Source organism: Aulostomus chinensis, chromosome 10 (genome assembly GCF_037954235.1).
Source record: "Aulostomus chinensis isolate RoL2024-O1b breed Wild chromosome 10, RoL_Achi_v1.0, whole genome shotgun sequence".
NCBI classification, from domain to species: domain Eukaryota; kingdom Metazoa; phylum Chordata; class Actinopteri; order Syngnathiformes; family Aulostomidae; genus Aulostomus; species Aulostomus chinensis.
The window spans coordinates 19,346,621-19,369,294 of record NC_141329.1 but is presented as its reverse complement, the minus strand read 5'-3'; the positions used below and the strand labels follow the sequence as shown (position 1 = coordinate 19,369,294).

General features: G+C 41.9%; 1 protein-coding gene across 1 annotated transcript; it reads right to left on the bottom strand.

The window, feature by feature from the left end:
- Positions 1-203: 203 nt before the first annotated feature.
- col26a1 (collagen, type XXVI, alpha 1) lies at positions 204-21,792 on the bottom strand. The gene is made up of 14 exons (XM_086215195.1): positions 21,273-21,792; positions 21,040-21,162; positions 20,538-20,641; positions 8,446-8,507; positions 8,221-8,344; positions 6,657-6,755; positions 6,379-6,507; positions 3,285-3,344; positions 2,773-2,825; positions 2,619-2,681; positions 2,202-2,237; positions 2,082-2,126; positions 1,926-2,010; positions 204-1,715 (listed from the first exon to the last, which is right to left on the bottom strand). The coding sequence occupies exons 1-14, from the start codon at positions 21,446-21,448 to the stop codon at positions 1,588-1,590; spliced, it is 1,287 nt and encodes a 428-aa protein (XP_086071321.1). The 5' UTR covers positions 21,449-21,792; the 3' UTR covers positions 204-1,587.
- Between the last annotated feature and the right edge of the window lie 882 nt (positions 21,793-22,674).

Here is a 22,674-nt window from a genome sequence, read left to right as displayed (position 1 = left end):
ACCCACTGAGAGGACAAAGAGTAAAAGAAGAAAAACAGAGAGGGTTCAGAGCTTCTGCTTGTAAAATAGTTGCACTGCACTTTGAAGTTGGGGAACACAGAGTGTGTGTGTGTGTGTGTGTGTGTGTGTGTGTGTGTGTGTGTGTGTGTGTGTGTAATGTAATTATGTGCAATAAAGTGGTGACTTGACAAAACGAATCCCTTTGTTGTCGTGTACTTTAATCTGTCTTCAATAACCACATGGATAAATATGCTGAGAACATTAAACAATAAAGCACAGCTCAACAATGTCAAGTAGAAAAGATAATTAAACATGCACAAGACACGACAGATCACTTAAATGGTGCCATTTTATGTCTTGACATGCGGTGGAGGAAGTATTCGGATTCTTTACTTGAGAACAAGTAGCCACAGTGTAGATCTAGCATACTGCATTACGAGTAAACTTATCCTTTTTTTTTCTGCAGAGAAAAGGTTTTACAAAATACATTAATTTTTTTAACTACTTTTAACTACATTATAGACAGGAATTGATAAAAAAAGCACCATATTTGTTTATCTTTTGCATTAAATCTGTACTATTTAAATAAAAAAAAGTACACTGTTTGCCACTGAAATGTAGTGAAGAAGAAAGCTGACTGGAAATATTCAAATAAAGTACATTACTTGAGTGGTCTGGATCATATTACAGCTGTGATTCAAAGGGACGTCAGTAGACTCACCCCCCTGTAGAAGATGTTAACTTATCAGAAACAAGATAGCGACAGCTCCGTCTGCTTCCTGCTGATACTGGTTAACATCTGAGTCTTGTAATGGAGAAAAAGAAAACCATACCAGATAAACTCAGCTTGGTCTCTCAGAGACTTATTAAAGAAATCAAATCTCAGAGGCAGTTATGAGGATGTTAACGTAACCCCGTCAGGTTGGGCGAAGGTGCTCTTGAGTTGAGCAAAACCAAACGGCTCCAACGTCTCTTCCTTTTGTTTCCAGATGTGTGTCCTCCAGATGCTATTCAGTTTCACCTAACTTTATTTTGAGCAGATATTCTTGGCAGCCACGTCATGTCTTACCTCAGATTTAACAAGGCAGAGACACAGAAACAAGAGTCAAGAAGAAATGTGTTTGACGGGCTAACACAAGATGAACCCTGAGGTCTTTCCAACAATATGTTTGACACTAAATAGTCTGTTTTGGGTCCAGCTCTCTGGGACTCTCATCACAGCCTGGGGAGCTTTGCAACATAAGCCAGGAAACTGATGTGTTTACTAGGCCATCTTTTATCTGAGGAAATAAAGATTCCAAAACTCTCATAACAGTTTATGAGATTATATTTCACTGTATGACACCATGGAAGTGCTGCTACTAAGGTTATGTAGACGAAAATCCTTTCATGAGGATGAAATGATCAACATCTCACGCCCACTCTCACGTCTAATGCAGATGTACTTCAGGACAAAAATACAAGAAATAAGAGGAATAAAACAATCACTCACGCAAAATACCCTTCGCAATTTTACACACACACACACACACACACACACACACACACGCACACGCACGCACAAACACACACAATTAGACTGTACTCTTAAAGGGGAGCTTGTCTTCGTCTGGTCCCCTGTGCTGCGGTGTCAGACGGCTGTAGGCGTTTGGTCTTTTCAGCAGTGAAGGACAGCGGGTCTGAAATGCTTCCAAATCCAGATCCCTCTGAGGTTTCTATGCAAATACAAGGGAATATCAGCTAAAAATACTTAACAATGCTGTGATATCATTATGTAATATTTGCATAAATATGCTTATTAGCACTTATCACTCATATCTGTCGAGCTCTTTCCATCTGTAACCTCCTACGACTGCAAGCAAAGTTCCCAAAATGTCACATTTCTTTTAGCTCTATTTTTCTCAATTTCTGTGTTTACTCCTCACCGTGAATGCCGATCATGTGCTCCAGAATCAGCACCCTCTCCGCCAGGATCTTTAGAGCCTCCCTGAGCTGCTGCATAGCTTCACCCTTAACATCAACATCACATTAACCGTGGAACGTTTTTCAAATGACCTCATGCGGATGCTGCTGTCACTTACCTCATTCAAGCCCTCTCCTGGCTCTCCTTTTGGCCCTGGCAGGCCCTGTGAATGTGCAGAAGAATAATCTTGTCATCTCTGGTCTGTTTGTTTTATACAACACAACAACCTGATACTCACAGGTAGGCCCTGCTCACCCGTTACACCTGGAGGCCCCTGGTGGAGGAAGAAGAGAGAGAGAGATATTCTAGTACAATTGCTCACACCTATCTCTCTGGCTAGCGTATCCTGTGTGCTAAAATGCCTCTTGACCAGATCTCCATTCTTAAATCATGTTAGTAAAGGAAGGGGATCAGGTTTAAAGGCGGAGGCCCTCAACAAAGGGGACCCGACATGGCTTTACTGATTAGTGAGGTCTGGCCTTGGACGTGGGAGAGGGAGGAGGATTAGTCATGGCTTGGAGCAAGTCTTTGAAGAAACCCTTTAATGTGTTGAGAATAGCATGAAAATTTACAAAACATAGAACAAAAAGCTTTTCAATATTTCATCAGAATCATTCAGTCAGCCTATTAATGCAGATTACTAAAGCAGTCTCACCCTTTCACCCGGATCACCTTTAGGCCCAGGATCTCCAGGCTTGCCTTGGAGCCCGTCCTTGCCCTCACACCAGTAAAACAGAAGAGCAGATATCAGTGATGTGGGTCATCCATCAATACTGTTATTGGTTTGGTTCTTAGTGACAGATACTCACATCTTCACCTGGCAGCCCTGGAATGCCTGCAGGTCCCCTCGGTCCAGGAGGGCCTGAGGGGTCAGTTACAAAACCATCACTCAGGGAGGAAGAGGAGGATTAGCGTTGGCTATTGCATTTTCAAATAAAAATTAGTCAACTTAAAATAGTTCAGTTGAATTCAGACATTATGTTGCCTTACCAGAGAGAATGCTCAGGGTATTTAAGATAAAAATTGAGCCTCTTTGTTATAAATTCCCTCCAGGTAAATAAAATACTGCTGCATTACAATCACAGCATATCTTCAGTTGACCAGAGATATCCAAACCCTGATTTTATTATTTTTACTCATCAAATGAGCATGACATGTTTAGTATCTTTTAAAATGTGAGTTCAAAAAATAAAGTTAAATAATGAACAAGTTTGAACAATGTCTGTATGAGCATTGTAGCTCAAAGAGGTCAAAACCCACTTATGACACAACATGATGCATTGTGGTTTAAGAGCTGCATGGATATCGATTATATTTGTACCTGAAGGTCCAGCTGGACCTGTTGGACCAGGAGGGCTGATTGCAAGGATGGGATTTTCCTCTGGGACAGAAACACACACACACACACACACACACACACACACACACACACACACACACACACACACACACACAAAATCAAAATGCAACTTTATTTTTGCACAGCCTTTGGGTGAGAGGCAGGGTTCACCCTGGACAGGTCACCAGTCCATCACAGGACCAACACATAGAGACAGACAACCATTCACACTCACAGTCACACCTACAGTCAGTTTAGAGTATCAATCAGCCTCTTCCCCTCTTGATGTTTCTGGACTGTGGGAGGAAGCTGGAGTACCAGAGAGAACCCACACAGGAACAGGGAGAACATGGAGACTCCACACAGAAAGACCCCGTGCTTGAGTCGGGACTCAAACCCAGAATCTTCTTCCTGTGAGGCGACAGTGCTGACCACTTCACCACCGTGCTGCCCTCCGCTTAGATGTGGGCCAAATTAACATGATGGCATTTTGCAAATTTGGCAACACCTTCATTATCTCCCGTTGCACCAAATTCCAATGATGCTCCATTATATCAAGATAATTGCATGCTGTTTAAGTCCAGTGAGTCATGTTCAAAATGATATGAACTTTGTTACATTTGTTATCCCTCTGAAAATATTAGAAGATGCTATGTTCATAACAGAATGGACAGGTCAGCGATAATATTGCGCTAGGCTATGGAGTTTGGCGTTTTAAGCAGCTCAAAGAGTGTAAAGAATAGATTCCACATCATTAGTCCACATGTAGCGTAAACTGTTAGCCTCAAAGTTTGCTGTGCCTGAGCTGCTCCTCTGCATTCCCTGATTTTAACATATGTTTATTTGAGTTACTGTTGCCTTTCTATCTGCTCAGTCTGGCCATTCTTTGGCATTGCCAGCACTCAGAGAACCACAGTTCACTGGATGTTTTATCTCTTTTATTTGCCAGATGGTTGAGGGCGAATATCCCATTAGATCAGCAGGATCTGAAACAACCAAAGTAGCCCGTGTGGTACTAACAATCACGGTTTATGCCTAATCTGATGCCTCAGCAGATTCCTGTCTACACGCCTAAACACCACTATTTACAATGTGACAGGCTGATTACAAAATAGCTTTAAATAACAGTTGAACAGGTATACCAAGACACCAGTGAGGGCGCAAAATGAAACGAAACCATAACTCTCAGCTTTGATGCATCTTATCTGACACAACTATGAAAATCTATCATTTAAAATACACCGTTTTCAAAATTTAATTTTCTCCTCACAAATCTCAACAAAGCAAACTAACAACAGCTGATGCAATATCTGCCATAAACAAGAGATGGATGATCAAGATAGCATAAAACATGATAGAAAAGATCATAAACGTGCTGCAAAAATAATTCTAATGACAATTCCTCACTCAGCCCTACTCCTGGACAACCCGCTAGATGAGGTTTCTTGTTCCTGACTGATAATAATTGAAAAAAAAATCAAATAGAAGAAATCATCTTTGAGTAAATAAGGCCTGAGTGCTTGTAAAATATTCCAAAATGCCATTCAAAGTTTTGTCTGATATGTCCATCCCTCAAAGTATCAGGAAGCAAAAAACCTCAGGGGGTAAAGTCCATTTATCAACTTAACAGAGGAGTTTGGGAGTCAGCATTCAGGCTGCAGAGTTTTATCAGCAGCAACACTGAGTCCAGCATGACAATGATTGAAAGCAACAGCAGCCTGATCTAAAAGGTCCCATCAAATGGAGTATTAAACGCTTGGACACGGTCTATTTTCATTGAAAACATACGAGTGATGGAAGCCGTGCCTCACTCTCAGCATGTAGGATATTTTAAAGAATCCCTGTAAGTATAAATGTTGTTTGAAACCGAGCCACACTTCCATTTCCTCTTCACTTCGCCATATGCTCAGAGTCAAGCCGTATACCCCATGTTGAGACAGCACTGTTACATTATGGCTACAGTCCACAGAAAGGCTCAAGAAGAAGCAGATTTCCCTCTGGAACTAATTTTGTTGTGTTAAAGTCTCCTCAAACCTGGCTTCCTCCCCAAGAAACTTCACATGAGTGGCAGACTATCTCCTCCCTGTTCCAGCCCAATGTTTGGCTCTAGGCCACAGCCTGTTCCCCAAAATGCAGACTGTTGTGCTGACAGCTAACAAATTAGGTCTGATTTACAGCCAGTTGCCCCCCCTTGGCTAACATGGTCCCACAGAACCAAATCTACATAGTTCCAGAGCCGCAGACACAGTTCTGGGCTCAGACAGGCAGATGCAGCCAAAAGCCTAATCAGAGCCAGCAGTCCTCATGAGGTAATGATCATAGCGTGGATGTTTGCTGCCTCCCTGTGGTTAAAAGAATACTCGTATCAACTTTTTCTGCTTTCTTCATCTGAAAATAAATGATGATTTACACTTTTAAGTCTCTGTGATGAATTAAAGTGGATAAGATGAATGAAAATGACTTTAATTGATTCAATCATTATGAACCCCTTAGCTGGTTTTGAGATTTATAACATGTCATTCCGCTCCATTGTTGGTGGTGGGGGTGTTAAACGAGGTTGCTGTAAACAGTGGCTCAGCAGCAGCAAAACACCAGGAAACAATTAAGCTAAATCTAAGCCAGGCCTTCGCTGGAAACAAAACTAAACCCTCTCCATTACAAATTTAAGTCATTCGCTCAGAGCTGAAGACACATATTGCTCATTTAACCACTTGGAACCAGCTCCAGTGAGCTCTAGTGAGAGCTCTAGTGAGCTCTAGTGTCTTCCACCTGTGCCTCCTTTTCAACTCTTTTCCAAACATACAAAGCCATTAGGCCGGGGATCATGTTCTGTCTGACAACATGATTACAAGGGAACAACGGGATGAACAAATGCATGAGCTATGTGAGAGTTTGAAGCTGCTAGGATGGACGGTGAAATTGGACTTTGGCATCTTCTCAAACACTCCACAATCTGAATGCTTCGATGGTTTTACAGTTGTTAAAATACAACCATGTGTGCGGGATCTATTATACTCTCCTCTACGTACATGTCAGAGAATTCGGTCCTGAATTCCAGGTGAAACGTCCTGCTCACCTTGGTTGTCTACTTGAAAGACATCCCCTCTCACTTGAGCAGAAGAAGAGCCGTGTACTGGAGGTCCTGGTGGACCAGGAGGGCCAGGGAGGCCTATTTCACCTTTGATACCTCTGTCGCCCTTTGGTCCTGAATACCAAAAATAATACAAGATTGTATTGTTAAATCGTTTATTCTCTTTATTTAGAAGTGAATAAGACTCAGAGAGTTTTCCCATAGTGAGGCATATTTCCCAAACTATATGACACTGAGCAAACAGCAGTGTGATGTTACTCTACCGATGGGTCCAGGAAGTCCTGTTTTTCCTGCTGGACCACCAGGTCCAGCAGAGCCAGGAGGCCCTGGAGGTCCGACAGGTCCTGGAGGCCCTTTTTCTCCTAATCCCACACAAAGAACAAACACTGAAAGTTACTGGAATAGTTCTCTCTAAAATGCTGTTTCTTGTTGTTGATCATCTCCTGCTTTTTAGGGTTTATAGAAAATACACAATGTTCATCAGTCTTCTAAACAGGCTTTGAAAGCATCATGTGCAACTGTAAGTTTCCATAAAATAAGATCTACATGTTGCCAAAGAGATACTGCAGGGAGCTTATATTGTTTCCTATGTAAATGACGGATGTACATACAAGGAAAAAGTGGTGAAATATTCCTTTAATTATCTTTGGCTTCTGCGTAAGCATTGTATGTAAAGTTGATTGATTACACAGACACTAAGAATATTTTTAAAACTGCTCAAAAGAAATAGGACTACCTGAACTGTGACGTTCTGCATATAAAAGATTATTGAACTGTCAAACTATTGGAAGATGTTTTGAACAGATCCTACTACACACCCATCAAACTACATCCACGGTTCTGAGTCAAGGTAAGATTAGCCGGTGGTATCGAGCGGGACGAGACCTCTTTCTTTCACGCGCTGTAGAACTATCAAAGCCCTACAGGATTCCCAGGTCAGTCTTAGATGTCAGATCACAGGCAGAAGGATTGATCGTGTATAATTTGAATAAAAAGCATGAGAACAGATTCAATGATCAGATTAGTCCTCAAATACTGGAAGAACTCTAAAGGGCCTCTCTTTGAGGAGCGCTCATCCTTAATTATAACCACGTCTCATGAGATAATGCTGGCAAAACAACCAAGTAAGAGCACAGGATTTTAATGATACAGAGGAATAACGATTCGCTATCTGTATTGGTTCACTTGTGCAACTTCACTGTGGAATGGGTCAATGAGATGACATTGAAAGCGCTGTGAGTGCCCCAAAGGTTGAACAAAGAACCAAATAAAGAGTCTATCTCCCATTTATTCTTGGAGATTATCTGTCCTTTGCACACTGTACGTAAAGAGTGTACGAGTGGAATGAACACAATTGTACGTGTAAGTCTATGTATCCGTACAATATATCCTTTTGTGTTAGCTACATCAATATAAGTGATAACGTTGGCAGGTATGTGATTTCAGTCTCATTGTTAATGAATCAAATATACACATAGTTACCTCCCCCAAGGAGGTCACATCCTCAGTGGAAATTGTTTATTTGTTTGTCAGCAGGATTACAGAAAAACTAGGAGGCTAATTTCCGCTAAACGTATGGGAAGAGTGGAGAATGTGCAAAGGAAGAACCCATTTCATTTTCAGGTGGATCAGTCATAGCGCCACCTGGTGGCAACAGGACATGAGATTTATTTACTTTTTTTACACTTAAATATACTCCTCCAAGTGGGTCCACTAGATCCATCTCATCGTGAGGTATTTTTCATATTAAAATGTTACAACTCATCACTCTGACACGTCCTGTACAGGCTGTACTTGAGAAAGCGGGATGTGAATGATGTGTGACACCTTGTGGCAGGTACGACGGCGATGCGAGGGGAGTGGGTTGCGGTGCGTCCACCTCGTTGTAAGTTGAGCCCTCCAGTAAACTTTTGATAGTTGACAGCGAGGAACGTCCTTCTAACAGCTTAATCTAGAACGAGAGCAGCAGTTCTCAGACACTCATGCAAGTCACCTTAGCACCGATGGCGACAAACTCATCCTCAGATCGTTCACAGAAATAATCATCTTTACCTTTGATTCCATGGTGTCCATTCTGCTGCTCATGTCAGTGAAACTGGTGCAGTTCAAACACTCTGAAAGACATAAGATAATTTCATCAGAGACAAACGTGCATTCTGCTTCTCCTCCATCAGGCTCCTCTCTTTACTCTTAGTTATTATCTCTGTCGGACACAGAGACACTCAGACCATGACACCGAAGAACAATGAGCATCAATTTGACCTGACAATTTAGCAGGAACTATTTTATTAGTCCTTTATTCACACACACACACACACACACACACACACACACACACACACACACGCACGCACTCCCGATTCTGCGTATTTTCTGTCTGTCTGCCCACATGCAGTGATGGCTTGTGTAACCGCGCACGCGCGCGCACACACACACACACACACACACACACACACACACTCACCTCCAGATACCACAGCCAAAACCAGTCCCTGCGTCAAGCACATGGAAACACAAACCAACACACAAAAACACACAGCATACTTTCACAGGCATATTCTAAAGACTTCATTTAAAGACACAGTTAGAGACACAACTAATTGAGTTTAACATATTTCTGGACAAAAGACATGTCTTTGTCATTTTTGTCATATCTATGGCATGCACGTCCTGTCGAGCGAGTCCTCCAAAGATCCAAGAATTCCCCCAAAATACAAGTGGGACACAGCTTTCATCCATTTCACACTTGCAGAAACATTCTCAGTGGACAATTTCAAACAACAGCTGAAAACACACCTTTTTAATTTAGCTTTTATCAGGTAACATTGTCCTTCTTTTAGACTCACTGAAAGTAATGCATTGAGATGGCGTTGGTTTGTTTCTTAGCAGGACTGCATAAAAACTATATGGCCGGTTTTCACCAAAGTTGGCGGAGGTGTAGGATTGGTCAAGAAAGAATCCATAAAATTAGGAAATGACAAGTTGTTTTTTTTCACTTTGATGAATTCCTCCTAGTGGGTCAACGAGCTCCACCTCAAACTTGATCATCACTACCATAAAACTCTGATGATGGGTCACTGAAAAGAGAGGGAGTTTTCATTAAACCTTGTCGAGGTAGCCAATTTGAATATTCTGCTTCAAAACATGGAACTGTGGTAACTGGACTTCAGATGAGCAGATTTTTTTTCCAAACTTCACACATTTAACTAAAGTATCCAAACAACTGGAAGGATTAAAATGAATTTTTTCTTTTCTTTTTTAAAAAAAAAAAAGGAAAACAAATCCATCATTCCGAAAAAATGTAACTTCATAACTTGCGCAATAGAGTGTTTATGGATTTCTTATCAGTGCACTTTATCACGGGAGTTTGAGCATGACAGAAGGGACGGATTGGGATTTTAACATTTCATAAACAGCTTCCACGTGTGAACAAAAAAGACAGTTAATCTCATTTTCTAAGTTTTCTTAAATATATACTCTGACTGTTAGCAAAGGGATCCGAACATACCTTACTGAAATTCGTTTTGCCTACATCTTATTCTCATTCTATTTCAGCCGTCTCTGACGAATAATACCACTCAGCTATTCCACCAAACCACCAATACATAAACATTCTTTACTGTGTAGCAACGTTGGATTCCTTAGAGCTTTGAGCTAGAGCACAGAATAACATCGTTTCATAGAAAAACCTTGTATTTGTTCTAAATCGGAGCCGTTCTTCGGTCTATGGCTCATAGGAAGTCTGGAATGTCAGCTGTCAGTCCCACAGATGGGACCCACCCACATTGTGGTCATAGCAGGAAAACCTAGAATGAGCAACAACTGGTGCTCATAAATAACCAACGCAACAACAAAAATGACCCAATGAGGTCTGGTCTGCCTAAATGGTCGTCTCCAACCACGGCACACAGGATGCTAATGGCAGCCGCAGAGGTTTCTGCGTCACTGAAATAGGACAGGGTGTGTATCTGTGTCCCGTCTGTGTGTGTCTACAATCACATTCAGCCAGGCCAGTGGTGAATGTGACTGCATGAATGTGGTTTCTCAATGCCTCATTTCAGCTTCTTGAATACCTCCTTGGCGCTCGGCCACAAACGGAAACAACAATCAACAGCTCGACCCAAAACACATTCCTCAGGTTTCATCTACCCAAACACTGAATACTGTTCCGCCACAGGGAAAAAATATGACCCCACGTGGACCGTTTGTTGTGACTGAGGTTTCTCCATCGACTACAGTGCAGAGAGGAGCCGCGCTCAAGAGATGAGTTGATATGCGTTCATCGCATCCGGTTCCTGGTCAAAGAGAAATCTTGGAAGTGATTACCGGGTAATGACTTTTGGTGATCCCCTGACCTTATACAGAGTCACATAGTTTTGTCCCTCTTATGATGAATTGTAATAATTTTGGTTAAACTCATCTGGCAAGCATTTCAAAAATGTGGTCCAAAGAAGTTTATGCTCAGATAATATCAAAAATTTGGCATTCCGCTTAGCCTAGCTCATGCTTTGGTACCTATTGGCAAATATAAGCATGCTAATGAGTCAAAACTGAGGAAGTTAAAATTGTAAAATGTTATGTTTACTGCATAATAGACAATGATGTTATTATATGACTAACATCGTGAGTACCACACCCCATCTTTGACTCTTGAATAACCTTGCGGGAGTATGGTCAAAATGTTGGTTCTGTAATTACATCATTAGAGCCTCATTTGCGGTCACTTTACGTGAAGCAGCAACCAAGACCAAGACACTTTTTGACTGACTATGGTCAAATCTCCGTGTAAAGAGGTCATGTTTCGGATCCCTTTTGCCTGCTCGTAGGATTATACAAAATCATGAGGCCGATTTTCACCAAACTTGGTGGAGGGTTGTAGCACGGACCATGGAAGAATGCATTATATTTTGGGGCAGAACACAGCAATAAAATAAATAAATAAATAAATACATTTTTTAGGTTGGGTTGGCTGAATTCCCCTTGGCGGAGGTATGTGCTCTCCGAATGCCCTCCAGTTACAATTTGTTTTTGGACAAAATAAGCAACAAAGGTTCCCAGTTGGAGTCAAAGTAGAACGTTGTGGATTGGCCTCAAGGCATTCAACTACCAGGGTGCTCCTCAACTCCTACTGTTTGCTTTCACTGATCACTTTCTGCAACATCCTTGATATGCACTGAGTTATCCATGAGCAGAGTAACAAGCATCTGTGCCTCATCCATGATGGATTTCTTTTCCCAAGGCCTGAGAGGGAGGCTTGACTCTTCACAGCTGATGATCTAATTTGTCTGGTCCTCTGCTCTCTTGTCCAGAGCCAAGAATCCGCCAGCTAGATAGTATAATGCCATAAACACACACCACGGGAAAACACCAGAATTAAGTCAATCTAACACAAATGTGATTCAGAGCAAAACAACAGTGTGTTTTCTGAAGGGGGCCCGATGGATTTCCATTTCTGGAGTTGGAATTTAATTATGTTGGGATAGAAAACCAAACTTCCGATGTGTTTGAGCTCATGTTTAGAACAGGACCGCAGCTATGGGGTCTGTTTGGATCCATAATTACAGCATAGCAACAAAAGACAGGGTTATTTTTCTTGGATTGCACTCAGCTCATGGGAAATATTTCAATTGTGCTCTCTTTAGTGGGAAGCCAAATAAATGAAAACCTATAGTTTTTCTCCTCCAAAAAGAAGGAATGAAGGATTTCTCTGTGTCATCAGTATTTCAAAAAAATCAGTCACAACAGCTTGTATGATATTCGGGAAACTAATTAAAAAGTATGTAAACATAACATTATTCCTAAATGAATTTAAGTTACAAATCAAGTAAAAGCACATTTGAAAATGCAGTTCATAATGTAGTGCACCATACACAGAGGCTACTTAGTTGTCAATGATCTAACGTGAGTCTTCCATGATAAAATAAGCCACTGAGTTACAAGAGGACAGACTGCTTCAAGCGTAAATATTATTAGAAACCACTGGAAAATAAGTCTTGAATTAAGCACAAGAGGAATCCTAACAAATACTACATTTCATCTCAGAAAGCTACAAAAAAGGGCAGACTGAATTGCTGACTCATTCCTGCCATTATATTGTGATCCTCAACACAGAATATTTGAGTGTAAATCTGTCTTGAGGCAGACAGTGTATTGAGAAAGCTACGTTTCCTACAGTAGCGCAAACAGATCAAAGAAACCACTGTTTTCTCAACACACACGTGCGCGCACACACACATATTAACAGAGGCAAACCTTCACCACAAAACAAACCATGACGCACAAAGCTGGGGATAGTCATTTTCAGAGCCCCTATATACTTTCTGTGTGTGTGAGGGAGACAGACAACAGAATGAAGTATTGAAATATGTCCGTGGACCATCTAAAAAGGCATCCACAAGATATACACACAAGTGTGTGTGTGTGTGTGTGTGTGTGTGTGTGTGTGTGTGTGTGTGTGTGTGTGTGTGTGTGTGTAGACCACAGAAAGCCTCCAAGACGAACTGGCTACATCCCAGGGGCCTGTTGTGTATCGGCCCCAGCCAGCAAGCGGTCAGCTATTGCTGGCATGAAGAGCAGCTGGCAAAGAACAGATGACCCCCCCAACCTCCACCCCCCACCCCCCATCTCAGACACACACACACACACACACACACATGTTCAGACTGTCACAAACTCTTTCCCTCACTTAATACCACACCCCTCTTTGACAGAGCAGAAAACTGTTTTTTTGAAAACCAATATGCCTCGTAGTACACAGTGGGAGCATTTAGCTTTTTTCACTGTGATGCCAGGTGACAGGCCACACACAATTTCTTTAAAATTAGACTTTTTAACATTGACCGCAGAAGAAATCCTGGGTAATTTTTGCAATTTTTGACATATCATTTCATACAATATGAGGCCTGGTGAATGATTAGATAAACCAAACCACAAAGAGGGACAGTTAGCAATCTAACTTTCCGATTAAAAAAAAACTGCTGCACGTCATGATGCAATGAGAAAACTAAACCCTCCTACACCTAAAATGTATCCAGTCATCCCATTCAGCCTTCCAGCCATCACATGTAGTTAGATGGATGGACTTGCTGGTGCACAGACGTAGGTCATCATCAGATCATGAGACGGGTAGAGGAGAGACAGTCATGAAGGGTTATATCATTGTGGTCCAAATGATTTTTTTGCAGTGGCGTCTCAAAGGGTGGAGACATGAAGAGGAAAGAAAAGAAGTCAATTTAAAAATGTTCTTATACAAAAAAATGACTTCTAATGACTTCATTAATCCCGTTTTCCTCTAGCGCCATCAAGAGGTGGACATTTTAGTTCAGAGTGAAAAGACTCCTGGACAGAATGCCGTGAAGCGTGGAGCAGACAAGCACGTCTCTGTGATGGCTAATTGTAATCTCGGGTTATTTTACGCCCCCTTCTCTCTGCCCGGCCTCTCTCGTCGGTCTGTACTGTTTCATTTTCAAATATTTAACTTTCAACATTCGCTTTTGTTTTTATACATACAAACTTTCAACTTAATGAACGGAACAAAATGAAATGTGATGGAGAAGTGCAAAAAAATCATGAAAGGGGAGTTGTTAAACAAAATATACAAACAATGACTTCGCTAAAGCAAGTGAAGCTAATCCAAGCTACAACACATGACATCCTTATTAGCTTCAGCTGTACAGTACTTGGGTTTAACAGTAATTTGTGAAAGTTGATGTGTAAAGGACATAATTGTACCTCTCAATATCAGACTGGCTATCCATTACTTAGCGTTTCTGATATCTAATGGTACACTATGACTACTGACCAATATTTTGGAAGAGTATTTAAGGACAAACTTACTGAGCAACAAAGCTAGACTGGAAGTATTTATTCAGCATTTTTGAAGCGCTATTTTGTTTAAAAAAAAAAAAAAAAAAACAACATTAAAAGTTATCCCCTTAAATTTCCCTAACATCCCAATTTGTGAACTTTTACCGTATGTGCAGTTGTATATACCCCACTAGCAAAAATCCCTCGCATTGGTTAGGCTGTGAATCCTGGGTCATAATGTAGGGAGGTTCATGAAAAATCTTGAAACAAAATGAAATGTGTCATAAAACTCCCCTGCTTGGAAACAAGAATTTTCCAGGGGGGCTTGAAGACAGTGGACAGATTGATGTCCAAAACACTCACACGTTAACTGGCAATGATTCCATCCTGTTTTGACTACAAACAGAAACCTGCAGATTACACTAACCTTTACCAACACGTGGGTCTTATCAACCTCAGAAACCTTTCCAGGAATCTTTTCAGGAACTCAAGAACTTCAACTGCTTGAGTTTGTAAAAAAAAAAAAGATGCTTGCAGATGGATGGGGTGGGGGTGACAAGCTGTCATTACAAGCTAGAATGACTGAATGTGAAGCTGTTGAAAGAAACAAATCCCAGCAGAAGCAAGGAGAGAACATCATCCATCAGGCAGAGCAGACCAGGAGCAGGAACAGCTGAGCTATCCCATAGCAGTGGGTCAAAGGGTACCATCTGACCTACATTTGAGTACAACCAGAGATGTAACAGAGACATCAGTTATATCCTCACATTGCAGAGGTTGCAGACCAGAAAAGCACATGTGGGATCTGGTTCTGGTATATTACTTTACTCCAAGAAGAGGAGAGCGGGAGATCTTAAGGACAGAGGAAGTTAGATAAGTGGAAAGCAGAAAGGAAATCCCATTTACTCCTCCTAAATTTTAGGTTCGACAATTTGCAAGAGTGTCCTACTGGCGCCCTAAGATTAGCTTTCCTCTGGAGGCTATGAAAGTGTGATCCTCTGATAGTAGGAGCAAACATCCAGATCCTCCACCACCCTGGCCTGCTAGTCCACAGGCACTGTCCTTATTTTTATACAGCAGAGAAGAACAATCTACTTTACCTTGACCATTTTAAGGTGAATCTCATCCACATCTGGCACCACTGGGGAGCTTCTGGACCAGGAATATGAATAAGCCCAACTCTGTGTCCTCCATATTAGGAGATGTGGAGTGTAAGAGTTCTTCGTGCTTCTTCTACCTCCAGACAAACAGCAATGCTTCTCCCTGAGCCCCAGCCCTGATTCCTTTTCCTCACTTTATTTAATGTTTACCACAACTCTTTGGGGGGCCACCTGAAACTGTTTCTCCGTGGCCTCTTAAAAATTCCCCCACATATGGGATTTTGCTTCAGCATCATGTAACCTAGTACCTGTCTGCTGGTTCACGAGACCCCTGGGCCTTCAAGGCCTGCTTCACTGCTGGTGTCTACCAGTGGGTTCCCAGCCAGTCCCCATGAAGGCAGATAAAACTGTGAAAACAACCCAGAACAAAGAGGCCTTGAACACTCATCCCCAAATTCTCCCCAATCCAACCTCGCTACTCTTTTTGTTTTCTAGATCGGTGCGGCAGACCTCCCCCCTCCACTTGAACCAGCTCGCTACCAGCTGCCGACCAGTTGACAGCGCCACCCTTCTCCTCACGTCCAAGACATACAGCTGCACTTCTGCTTCTTTTTTTCAACGATGGTTCTGTCTGCTGCATCAGACTTCCAGCAAGCATCAGATAAGAGTTATCATCTCCAAGTCTCATGCTATAGTTCTCATATTGGTGGAGATTCTCAGTCATCCAGGTCATGATATCTCTTGTTATCTCCTGAGGCAACAGTCCAGTTACCTATGGCACAACACTTTAGACATAGTTCTCATGGTTCACCAGGTCAGGAGTGAGCTGCTGCTGTCAGTGTCAGTGGGTGTTATTCACAAGTGAGAGTGAAATGGAGGGTGAGGCCCACAGGTGGATCAGTGCAGCATCAGCACAAGGTTCAGGGTTGTGGATGCAAGTGACCAAAGTCAGTCACTGGAGGGAGCATCCCATAAGGTTGCCTCCTGGAGCTGCCACTGCAAACCAGTCAACCCAGTGACAGAAAATAGACTGGAAAGCAGCAGTTTGTATGGTAAAAAGGCTCATTCACCCATTCAAACATCAACACAGATAGTGGGTGCTGCCATGCAATATTGGTTCAGGATGTTGCTCAAGGACACATCAGCATGGCCTCTGGAGGACCTGGGGCTCAAACCAATAACCCTTTTGACTACCTCCCACTCGGGAGATAGAGAGACTAGTAGTGGCAAGAAAAAGCAAGACAAGAGCCAAGGCTTGCAAGGCTTTGAGAGTGAATGATGGAAGGGGAAATAACTGAAGAATTGAATTATAGTTTGGAGTGATATAATAGCTGCTGTCCAAGAAAATCCCTTGAAAAGGCACGGAACCCTCCTTCACATCCATCTGCAGAGAAGAGCGTCTTTATTGCTGCAGAATTAAGAAATTAACACGTTTGACATTCTAAGCTTTCAGCCACCCTTTTGCTAGTTTAATGACATTCATCATTAACCTCGTCAAAAAACATCCCATACGTGCAGAACCAGTATTAAACTTTCTTGAACTTCTTTACTGAGTTGTTGCTTAAAATCAAAGGTTACCGCTGTCATCATGGGAGATCCTGGTCCTACTTTTTTTTTTTTTTTTTTTTTTTAATAATCTCCCCCTCCTCCCTCATTGGCAGGCATTACCCAAAATCCCTTATGTGTGCAGCTGGGGTGCTGCTGTGTCGGAGGTGGTGGGTGTGGGGGTGAGGGGGTGGGGTGGCTAACAGCAGGAAAATTATGAACACATTTCTCCCAAATGTGTTCCATGTTGTCATGTGTTAGCACACCTCTGTTGAAAGCAGAATGTAAATCTTAAGATGTATTCAGCCAGCACAAACCAGACAGTCAAAAGTATTGACGGGTCAAGGTGTCAACAAAACACATTCAGAAACACACACACACACGCACACACTTTCCATTGGCAAGTGCATAAAATGAAAGCAACCAGGTTGGCCTTGGAGTTCAGTCACAAGCTACGAGATGTTTCAGAGTGTTATGAAAGAGAACAGAAGGATGCTGACCATGCCAACAGACTCAATGTTGGGAACGCACTAGAACTAGACATGTCAAGGCCTAAAGTGTCAACAGAAATACACCATTCGTCTAATTATTTACTTTTGAGATTTGTGATATTTTGCATGGCTGCTGATTTTCTATCAGAGAGATCATAAACCTAACTTTTCCTTATCAATTGTTGTGATTGATGTGCATTGCAATTTCCTGAAATCTCTCCTAAGTCTTTCTCATTTTTTAAATCGCTTGTTTTGTCTGACAAACTGTCCAGACCTCAAAGATTGTTTGTTTGGTGTCAGATGGCAAAGGAACATAAATTGAAATGTTGAAAATGGGGAATTGAACAATCACTGTTAACACAGTGAAATTACAAATCAGTTAACAGACATTTTTACAGTGTAAAGTGTTGGTCTGGTCCTCTGCTTCATTTCGGCATGTCTCCAGTCTGTGTTTCCCTTTGCTAATGAACCCTCAATCAACTCTGTCGTGATGCTACTTCTTCCATTAGTTTTCGTGTGGTATTTGCCCCTAGCACTATGAAAGAGATGTAACATTTTTATACAGCGGATTTGAGATCAACCATTGACAGTCCTCCCACGATGTACACAAGTCAATGTGTCCAATTACACATAATATTTTGTCATCATGAGTGAAAAAAAAGGGGAAACGACTTCTGAGCAGCCAGAAAATGAAGGAAAAAGCCTTCAGTGTCACCTACAAACAGATTTATAGCTTAAATGATAACAACTAATGTGCGTGTTTAGGTGAGAGGAGCAAATATCTCTCCTAACACTGACCAAACCCCAACTGCAGCCATTTTTACGTGCCCGGTCTCTACAGCGCTCAGGGGCCTCTGAAGCAAAACCAGAATCCTATCAAACTAAAACCAGAGATGATGTCATCTTCATTGGATAAGCTTGTCCTGTTCTGTTCTGTTGAAGCAGCTGGCTCAAAACTTCAATGCAGCAGCTTTCTGATCCACAGAACGTCAGCGCCGTCACTCGAAGTGATGAACCTCCTAAGATTTACCCCTGCAGAGATTTATGAGGTTTCAGCTCATTGTTTTCCTGTCAAAATTAACTTTATGGTCTTGATTCAGTCTTACAACACTTATGCACCAGGTAACAATTTTCAACAAAAAAGCTCTAAAAAAAAAAAGGCAGTGCCTGCTTGGCACAAAACTAACAAGTGATTTGCTGCATAACTGATGGTGTGTAAGCACCTGTTCAATATATCAAAAGTGCTGATTTGTGAGTGTTGTGCTAACATGTTCTGGGCCTCTCCCCGAGGTAGCCAAAGGTTTTGTGTATTACATTATCAAACACCAATATTTGAAGGTTTTCTGGATATTCAGGGGTTTTCTGGTTATAAGTGTTTCTTCGAAATGGGTTTTTTGACTCTCAAGCACTCACGGTTAAGTGTCTTCAACTTGCATTATTTTTCAGAAGTTAGAAATTGCCAAACAAAAACTCCCAGACACCTAAACTGCGAGTTGAAAGACAAATTACACTTGTTGGTTGAAGTATTGCTTTGATCTTCATGCTAGTACAGTATTTCTTTTTGTGGTGCAGATGTTAATCTACACAAGGAGAGCCAGGTTTTGTTTCAGAGCCATATTGTGGTTTAGCTTGGTCACGTATGTTTCAAAGACCTGGTGAAGGAGAGTCACGCTCATTAATCTCAGTGAGGCCACTTTCCCACGGAACCGGCAGCAGTCTGGGCAGCTTGTAGCAGCTGGATAAGTGTGACACAGAAACACCTCTCCTCTTCTCTTCTCTTCTCTTCTCTTCTCTTCTCTTCTCTTCTCTTCTCTTCTCTGACACACTGACCCCCGCCAGCTTCAGATTGTGAAACAGAGACTATCAGTGACATCACCCTCTATCTTTAAGATCTCCTCAAACTCCAACCCTGTGTTCTGTCCCTGCATATGGAGATGATTTTGCTCGCGTTCTGTAGCCATTTAGAGTGTGCAAATAGGTTTCAGCAAACCTTAAATAAACAGCCAAATTACCTCTTCACACTCCTGCAGCCACTTTAGTCTCAAGTGAACCATAATCTCTGGTATTACAGCCTCAACGGATATAGCTGATCTTTGCGTGAAATAATATCCACTGCCGGGTAAATAATCATTTCTAAAGGCTTTTTTTTTTCTTTTTATATAATAACGTCTGTGTTTATTTCATTAGTATTAATCTGTGTTTTTAAGCCTGTGGTAAATTCAAGCATTCCAAGTGTAATAATAGATCATTTTGAAAAATAGATTGTCATCTTCAAGGTAATCATCAGCAATAAGAAGAACTTGTGTTTTTTCAATTCATGACTGCCTAAGGCCCCATCACACCACACCGCACACGCAGAAAAATCTTCCTTGTTGATGGTTTATCAATTCATTCCAATAGAAATCTGTTAAATAACAACCAGTGCAGACTCGCAGATCTTTTTTTTAAAAATGGATGTGCCTAAAAACATGTTTGTCAGTGCAGTTGGCCAAGTGCTGCAGTGGACACATACTGTACATGTCTATAAACACCAGATTTCAGGAAGCCCAACATTAGCCCTCCATCCACTGCTCCACTGTTTCTTCAGGCTGCCTGCGGTGGCTCGGCCCTGGGTGAAAATGTTGGTCTTTACTGGACTTGGAGTTTGTGGTCTGTGGTATCCAAGAACAGCTCTACCCATCATCGAGACTGTACAACCCCCCTCTTACAAGCCGCACCGATGGACTTTATTCTGAGGGTTTTTTTAATCGTTCTTTTGATTCTAATGACCATGTTGATATTCAGAGACGAGCAAAACCGCCTCTGTGAGCTGTGTGTGTGCGTGCATGTGTGAGGTACTGAAATACCCAGAGTGAAGAAAAGGTAGAAAACCGCAGAGTGCAGGATCCCTTTCAACTCTTGTTTTAAGAGGCTCCATGTTCCAAAACGTAATCCAAAACATGCTTAATTCAAAGCAACTTTACAATTAGATCAACAGGCCAAGTGCTGCACAGTAGCACAATTAGCAACCCACCCCACTACATACCACCAAACGTAAAGCGAGACACTGATGTGGGTAAAGCCGCCTGGTGCTGCTAAAAAGACACAGATGGATGTGGCCAATCAAATGGCTTTTATATCAGACCTTGAAATACCCAGCCTTTGACTGTCTCCTCTAGCCTTCATCAAACTCTTGAGAAAGCAGCATCAAGAAGAAACTCACCCTCACGGCATTCTTCTCCCACAAACCCGGGGCAGCACCTCCACTCCAGCGCAGTCACCTGCTTGTAGGTGACCTTGAAAGAAGGCCTGATGAAGGTTCTGTAGCTGAAAAAAAGCATTGGTGCTTACAGCAGTGTGTTTTATTTGATCATAGACTTAAGAAAGGACTGGGAATGAGAGGACAAACACCCCAGTCTCCAACTGGTTTTAAATTTGGAAATTTAGTGGGAATATTTCCATTTCATACACTTCATAACCCCCCACCTACACACACACACACACACACACACACACACACACACACACACACACACACACACACACACACTGGAAACAGTCTCAGCATCACAATCAAGTAAAAATCCAGAGCATTTTGTTGTGCACTTTATTTTTACAGTTACAGTGTACAGTGTCAGCCTAGAGATGTATGCTCTGTGTCAGTACACATGGCAACGGGAAGAGTAACACTTTGAACTTTACTTCTGTGTGGGACTTGAAGGTACCTGATGACTTTGGAACATGGTCCAGGCCAACGGCAGCCCTGAAACACCCTCTGCACCGTTGTTTCTGTCCCGTTGTGCACCTGACAGGACACCGTCCTGGAAACAGTGTACTGACACCAGTTCCTGTGAGCCAAACACATAGCGGTGAGAGGAGTCTTATACAACCAATACTCCTGCTAATAAATACAATTTAAAAAAATTAACAGCTCATCTGTGTGATGAGACGCGCTCACCTGAGTTGAGAGTGGGACCCGGTCCCCGGTGGTCCAGTGCTGCCGCTCTGTTTTGAGTTGATGCGCTGCCGCTGCACAGTGATGCCTGGAAGGCGATAAACAAAGCCTGTTCCCAGGGAAAGACAAACTAAACAAATCCACAAACACAACGCGTATAAAAACGACAACGCCATCATCTCCTTTTGTTTTAATCCTGATAAAGATGTCCACAGATGTCGACAATTCCCACAAAAATCCACCGAATCTGGGGAGGAGGGAGTCTAAACAAACCCAACTGTACTCGTTGACCAGTTGGTCATTTTGGCTTCCCAGCGAGAAACAATCTGGCCCCCTCAAGCTCCCTAGATGAATGACACACAGCCTCTTCCTATAGTATGATGCGGTTTTCTGACGTTTGACATGGTGCGGAGGACCGAGGAGTCAAATATCCGCCGTGCGTGAAAGGCGCGCTGAGTGTGAAGGCTGTAGACGGCGCGCGTAAAAGCGCATCTGGTCCTGATCGCAAAACCATTAAACTTTATAGGAATATAGGAGTTATAGGATATATAATGTGAATGTGGGGTTCTATTGCCAGTTCATAGTAAGTGACCTGTAACGCATTATTTTTGTTCCAAAATGTATATAATTTATTTCTCGTTTTACTCGATCGATGCAACGATTGGCTCTAGACACGACAGGAACTCATTGTAAGACCACATAGACTCGGCGGTATGAGACAAATATGAAATATGACGGCTTAATCATGCAACAACATGATGGTATTATAATGGGATCGAATCGTTAAACCCCAAACTAACGTCTGTGGTTATGTAACGGCCGCGTATTTGATACTATTAATGACACTTAATTCACCTCAACTTAAACAAGAATTTATTTCCTATCTGAATATTGTGAATATCTTTCAGAAAACATCAGTAGCTGTTGGTAAGATTTTTTCAGTTTGTATTATTTTGTTCCTCATCTGAATAAAGTTTGAATCTTTTTTAATTATTTAGGAAGGTATAAAGTGCAGCGAGCACAGGAAGCAACTCCTGTAAATGTGCCAGAAATGAACTAAATATGACATTATAAATATTGAAGACCACGTTTATCAGCCAAAAAACAAAATCTAAAATACTATTGCAGCATTTTGTACCAGTATCAATTTAGCAAGCAACATGTGTGGTTGATTATTTCCAATTTTGACTCTCAAAAAGTAGTGTCTTGAGTTGATATGCAACAATTTGAGCTTTAGTACCCGTCTAACAAGTATACCCTTATCAATCCATTACTTTGACTTGCCTGAGATCTAATTTCATCAGATTGTAAAAAAGAGAACTATTTTTAAAGGTTTTGATATGAAACTCTGACTTGCTCCGGTATATTCCAGTGGGAGTGTGACCTTGTAATGGAGCGGCGCCCC